Source organism: Fukomys damarensis, unplaced genomic scaffold (genome assembly GCF_012274545.1).
Source record: "Fukomys damarensis isolate Sample0158 unplaced genomic scaffold, DMR_v1.0_HiC HiC_scaffold_19, whole genome shotgun sequence".
Taxonomy (NCBI): domain Eukaryota; kingdom Metazoa; phylum Chordata; class Mammalia; order Rodentia; family Bathyergidae; genus Fukomys; species Fukomys damarensis.
The window spans coordinates 60,776,631-60,783,196 of record NW_022900931.1 but is presented as its reverse complement, the minus strand read 5'-3'; the positions used below and the strand labels follow the sequence as shown (position 1 = coordinate 60,783,196).

The 6,566-nt window shown below is 57.6% G+C and overlaps 1 protein-coding gene across 5 annotated transcripts in view; it reads left to right on the top strand.

The window, feature by feature from the left end:
• The window catches only part of Cic (capicua transcriptional repressor), a 28,423-nt gene that overhangs the window by 1,024 nt on the left and 20,833 nt on the right, over nucleotides 1–6,566 (top strand). For 4 of the 5 annotated variants that reach the window (XM_010623308.3, XM_010623307.3, XM_010623310.3 and 1 more), the window contains exon 2: nucleotides 2,286–5,084. In XM_010623308.3, the coding sequence (XP_010621610.1) occupies nucleotides 2,297–5,084 (2,788 nt within the window). In that variant the 5' untranslated portion in view covers nucleotides 2,286–2,296. The remainder of the gene's footprint in view (nucleotides 1–2,285; nucleotides 5,085–6,566) is intronic. The other variant, XM_010623309.3, reaches the window with a different exon arrangement.

The window sequence follows — 6,566 nt, the reverse complement described above, 5'->3', positions numbered from 1 at the left end:
CGGGGGACGGGGGGGGGACAGGTGGCAGGGACAGGAAAGGGGTACAGGAGGAAAAGGGGTGGGCGGAATGATGGGAAGGGAGACAGAGTGGAGGAAGTGGTGAGGAGGGAGGTTGCAGAAAAGAGGTGAATGGGGGAGGGGTGGTAGGCAATGAACGGATAACAGGAATGGAAGGGTGACAGGACTAGAGCAGGGTGACAGGGAGAGGGTGGGTGCAGAGTTGGAGGGGGTGACAAGGAGAGCTGATGGGAAGAGAAGGTGTCAGGTCCAGAGATGGCTGACTGCCAGAGATGAGAGTGACTGCGAAGAATGTGACAGATACTTGGGGGTTTCTAGGAGGGTGTAACAGAAGAGGGGGGCCTAGGGCCTATGGGAGAGAGGTAGAGGTGGTGACAGGATGGGAGAGAGAATGGCAGAGAAGCTGGTGCCAGGAAGGTTGGTGGGAGTGCGGTGCTTGAGACCGAAGAGCCAGGGTCTGAGCTGGCCTGGCATTAGAAGTTACAGTTCAGATTCTGAGGGAGATGAGGGCCCACCAGACCCTGCGTGGGAGTTGCTCAGAGAGGGATGGACAGGAAGAGGATAGGCCCCAAAGAAAAGAAAGAGGCTAGACTTTGGGGTGAAGAGGCTGGACTAGGCAGTAGGGCCTGGGATGCCAGGTGGTCTGGTTTTAGGTTCTGGGTGGGGTATCCAGAGGCTTGTGTTTTGGTAGAATGGGGCTAGATCTCAGTCCCCAGAACTGCTACCCAGTAGGTCAGTAGGCCTTTCCAGCTCCTGGGTATTTGGGTGCCAGTCCCTGGCCCTTTGGGTTCTGTTCATGGGGATCCCGGGATTGGACCATAGGAAGGGCAGGTCTGGGAGTGCAGGGTCCCCAGGAGCAGCAGGCCCCAGGTAGGAGAACGGTGGTCTGGGATACCAAGGGAGTCTGAAGGCTGTGAGGTTCCTCTGATGGTGTTTGACTTCTGATCCGAGGCCCTCCCAACCGTTACAGAGCTCCCCTTTTGGCTTCTCAGTTTTTCTAAGTCACTTCAGAGTAAAGTTTTTCCCCCTCTTGTCTCAGGGCAGCTTGAAAGGGGGCGGGCAGTAATGACTATTCAGGAAGTGGGTGAGGTTGGCCTGTTGGGCTTGTCCTGCTTTCTTTGACCTTATCCTACTTAGCCCACCTGGAGTTGGAAGACATATTTAGGGGTCTGGGGGGGAGGCTGATTGACTCAGCCACTTTGCCAGAGCCAGGCTAGCCAGGGTGGGGATGCATGCAGGCTGGGTGGTGGGGGGTTGGGCTTGTGGGTGTGATGCTGGGTACTGGGAGGAGGGGCAGGCTCTCATCTCCTGGGACAGAGAAAGCCGGGGATGCAGTTCTGTGTCCCACTGTGTGATGACGTGTGTGTCTGTGTTTGTGCGCATGCCTGTGCTCATGCACGGCCCTTTGGCAGCACTGGGTATCAGCTCTTGCCCTAGATGTGCCCCTGCCTCTCCCTGCCAAACTCCAGGGAGGTGGCTATACCTGGCAGTCCTAGGGTGCAGAGTGGGCAGCCATCCCTCAGAACTCTTAGCTGCCCACTCCACACAATGCCTGGCCATGCCTGGATGCCCAGAGGGGTGGAGGAAAGGTGGGGAGGGGAGAAAGGCTCACATCACAGCCCAGTCACCTCCCTTTATGTGTCTTGGTGCTTACGTATGGGTTTGCATTTGAGTGTGTATGCTCTCTGGACAGTGACAGTGAGAGTAAGCATGCCCTCTGGTTCATGTGACAGGTGGCACACTGGAATGGTTAGGAGCACAGATTCTGAAGCCAGATTGCTTAGGTTCAGACCCTAGCTCTGCCCTTTCCTAGCTAGGTGATCTTGGTCAAGTTGCTTAATCTCCTTGTGCCTATGTTTCATAAAATATAAAATGGGGCTGATGGTAGCACTCACCTTTTAGGCTTCTGGAAAATGAAATGAGTTATTAAAGGTAAGCCGAGCACAGGGCTCCGTCCGGACAAAGTATGAACTGTTATTGCTCTTCACATCCCTTGCAGCAGGGATGTTCCCTTCCCTTTGCAGAGAAAGCAGGTGTACGTGAGTATTCCCCAAGGAGCCAGAGTGTGGATGCTTGGGGGACACAGGTGCCAGTCTGTGTCTGGGTGCTAGCAAGACCCATACGAATTGAGGACAGTTAGGGAGAGGGCCTTAGGGGACATGGAATTGAGGCAGTGGACATAGCAAGTAGGAAGTCTTGGGGGACACAAGCCTGGGTTGGTTCTTGGGCTGCTCCCAGTGATTCTTATCTGCTCTCCCATCTTGCAGGTGGACAAAAGATGAAGCCAATGAAAAAGTCATGCACTGGCCTTTCAGGTCCCAGCAGTAGTAGCAAGTCCCCACCAGCCACCAGGGCCAAAGCTCTGAGGCGGCGAGGGGCTGGGGAGGGTGACAAGCCAGAAGAGGAGGATGATGAGGTACAGCCCCAGCAGCAGCCAGGAACAGAAGAAGCTGAAGAGGGTGAGGAGGAAGCTGAGCAGGGCCCTGCGGCTGAGAGGCCATCCCCAGAGCTGCACCCCACTGATCTGGCTCCAGGCCCAGCTGAGGACACCAAGGGGGATGGGGAGGCAGGCCGCTGGGAGCCCTCACTCAGCCGTAAGACAGCCACGTTCAAGTCTAGAGCACCCAAGAAGAAGTACGTGGAGGAACATGGGGGTGGCAGTGGTGGGGTGGCTGGGGCCCCTGAAGAGCGAGAGCAGACCCCTGAGGAGGCCAGCACACTGGGGGTGCCTTCTCGGCCACCCACTTCCACCCGTTCCTCCTCCACTGACACAGCCAGTGAGCACTCAGCTGACCTGGAGGATGAGCCGGCTGAGGCTTGTGGTCCAGGCCCCTGGCCCCCCAGTGGCTCCAGTGGTGGCTATGACCTGCGGCAGCTGCGGTCCCAGCGAGTGCTGGCTCGGCGTAGTGATGGTCTCTTCTTGCCTGCTGTGGTGCGCCAGGTGCGCCGAAGCCAGGACCTGGGGGTGCAGTTCCCTGGTGACCGGTCCCTGACTTTCTATGAGGGAGTGCCAGGTGGTGGCATAGATGTGGTTTTAGATACCACACCACCACCAGGTGCCCTGGTGGTGGGCACCGCTGTCTGTACCTGTGTGGAGCCTGGCATTGCTGCCTACCGTGAGGGTGTGGTAGTAGAGGTAGCCACTAAGCCAGCTGCCTATAAGGTCCGTCTCAGCCCTGACCCCAGCTCTCAACTCGGCCCACCAAGCGCCCTACCACAGCCCCAACAGCCACTGCATCGTGAGCCCGAGGAGGCCGTGTGGGTGGCCCGCTCCAGCTTACGCCTTCTGCGGCCCCCCTGGGAACCTGAGGCCCTGCTGAGGAAGCCCCCCATTGTCCCTGAGGAAGAACAAACTGAACCTGGAGCTGTTCTGCCACCCTGCCCTGCTGCCCTGGACTCCAAGCAGCCTGAGGATGCTGAGGTCTCCAAAATCAGCTTTGGTGGCAACCTGGGGGCTCACTGTGAGGAGGGTGAAGAGAAGCACCCATCAGCCTTGGGTACCCCGGCCCTGCTTCCACTGCCCCCACCTCAGCTCCTGTCACCACCCCCCAAGTCCCCAGCCTTTGCTGGCCCTGGCCGCCCAGGCGAGCAGCCCTCACCCTGCCAGGAGGGGAGCCAGGGTGGCAGCCGGAGCAGCAGTGTGGCTTCCTTGGAAAAGGGGGCTGCACCGGCTGCCCGGGCTCGCACGCCATTGACAGCTGCCCAGCAGAAGTACAAGAAGGGTGATGTGGTCTGCACGCCCAACGGGATCCGAAAGAAGTTCAATGGCAAGCAGTGGCGACGATTGTGCTCTCGTGATGGCTGCATGAAGGAATCACAGAGAAGGGGCTACTGCTCGCGCCACCTGTCCATGAGAACCAAGGAGATGGAGGGCCTGGCCGACAGTGGGCCAGGTGGGGCTGGGCGGCCGTCTGGTGTGGCAGCCCGAGAAGGTAGCACTGAGTTTGACTGGGGTGATGAGACGTCGAGAGACAGCGAGGCCAGCAGTGTGGCAGCTCGGGGAGACTCACGCCCACGCCTGGTGGCCCCTGCCGACCTGTCACGCTTTGAATTTGATGAGTGCGAGGCAGCTGTGATGCTGGTGTCACTGGGCAGCTCACGCTCGGGCACCCCCTCCTTCTCGCCAGTCTCTACACAGTCGCCCTTTTCGCCAGCCCCGTCTCCCTCACCCTCGCCACTCTTCGGCTTCCGCCCTGCCAACTTTAGCCCCATCAATGCCTCTCCAGTCATCCAGCGCACTGCCGTTCGCAGTCGCCACCTAAGCGCCAGCACCCCTAAGGCAGGTGTTCTGACGCCCCCGGATATGGGACCCCACCCACCACCACCTGCCCCTCGAGAGCGGCATTCCTCTGGCATCCTACCTACTTTTCAGACCAACCTAACCTTTACTGTTCCCATCAGCCCTGGGCGGCGGAAGACAGAACTGCTGCCCCACCCAGGGGCATTGGGAGCCCCTGGCACAGTGGGTGGAGGAGCTGCTCCAGACTTCCCTAAGAGTGACAGCTTAGACTCTGGTGTGGACTCAGTGTCCCACACACCCACGCCCTCCACTCCGGCTGGCTTCCGGGCCGTGTCACCTGCTGTGCCCTTTTCTCGCTCCCGCCAGCCTTCACCTTTGCTTCTGTTGCCCCCGCCTGCTGGCCTGACCTCGGATCCAGGACCTTCTGTGCGCAGGGTGCCTGCAGTGCAGCGGGACTCACCTGTCATTGTTCGCAACCCCGATGTGCCACTGCCCTCCAAATATCCTGGAGAGGTGGGCACTGCCGGTGAGGCGCGGGCTGGGGGACCTGGGCGGGGCTGCCGTGAGACCCCAGTGCCCCCTGGGGTGGCCAGTGGGAAGCCTGGCCTAGCCCCACCTCTGCCGGCCCCCGTGCCCATCACTGTGCCTCCAGCTGCGCCAACTGCAGTGGCCCAGCCGATGCCCACCTTTGGCCTGGCTTCTTCACCCTTCCAGCCCGTGGCCTTCCATCCCTCACCTGCTGCCCTGTTGCCTGTCCTGGTGCCCAGTACCTATACCAGCCATCCTGCTCCCAAGAAGGAAGTCATCATGGGCCGGCCTGGAACAGGTAAGTGGGACTGGTGGGTGGGCTAGAGAAAGACTCACTTTGAATAGGGTCCCTTTCCAGTTGGGCTTTCCACAGGGAGGCCAGCCTCTTCTCTGTACAGATGTGGTAGTGGAAATTCACATGTCAGGCAGGGGACTAGGCTTTTAAGGCTCTTTGTGGCATTTCCAGAAGCAGACTATTGGGGAATGCATTCTTGAGTGTCCATCAGTTAGCAAACCCCTAGAAAGTGCACTCTGAAGCCTCTGTGGGAGTGATAATCCTGGTGACAGCTCCCATCTTGGGAGACTGAACAGGGACATTGCTGTGATAAGCTCCGTACTTGGTTATCTCGCTATATTTTCACTCCCACCGAATAACACAGCACTCGCCACGCATGCTCTGTTCTAAACCCTTTTCAAATGTCAGCTCATTTTTGTCTTCACAGTGATCCTCACAGGTGGGTGCTGGGATTATGCTTATTTAGAAGAAGCTGAGGCCAAGTTAGTGACTTGCCCAGAGTCATGTGGCTACCGAGCCCTGGAGCCAGCCTTCAAACTGCGACAGGCTGGCTCACGACCACAGTGCTCTAGTGCTAGGTTACAAGAGAGATGACTGAGACTCTTAAGAGGTCCTTTCCCAGGTGGTGGCAGGACCAGGCCTGGACGCTGGTAAACCCCACAGGTGCGGTCAGTGCCATGGAGGGAGCACAGGTGTGCCGGGCACTCTTCTGGTGTGAATTCAGTATGTGGCAGACCTCAGGACAGGGCTGTAATACAAGCCAAGAGTTAAAGGATGAGTCCGAGCCAGCCACCACAGGGCTGGGGTGGAAGAGCCTGTGGGAAAGCTGAGGTGAAAGGGATACAGCCTAGGAGAGGAGGGATGGAATCCTGTGCAGCTGGAGGGCCGAGGTTGGGCTTGGGAGGGTGGCGATTTAGAGGTAGCACTGGAGTGCCAGAGGTCCAGCTTTATTTTTGCTTCTTTGTCCTCACCTGCTGGCCTGACTCCAACTCAGAGGGAGGGTGACAGAGGTTATCATTAGTCCCTTTTCTAGCACCCCTTTTATTTTGTTACTGAGGAATGAACCAGGGTCTTTACATCCCAGCCTCCCCTCCTTTTTTTGGAGACAGGGTCTTGCTATGTAGTTCAGGATGACCTTGAACTCCTGGCGATCCTTCTGCCTCAGCCTCTGGAATGCTGGGATTACAGGCATGCACCACCATGCCCAGCTCATCCCAGTCCTTTAAAAAAAAATTTAAATTTTGAGACAGGGTTTCTCTAAGTTGCCCAGGCTGGGCTCAAACTTGGTGATTCTTCTGCCTCAGCCTCCCAGAGTGCTAGAATTAGAGACTTTTTAATTTTTTTGAGAGTCTCTCACTATGCCACGTAGGCTGGCCTTCACCTTGCAGTAATCCTCCTGCATCAGCCTCCTGAATTCTAGGATTACGGGTGTGTGCCACTGTACCCGGCAATACTTTTTTTTTTTTTTTTTTTTTTTTTTTTTTT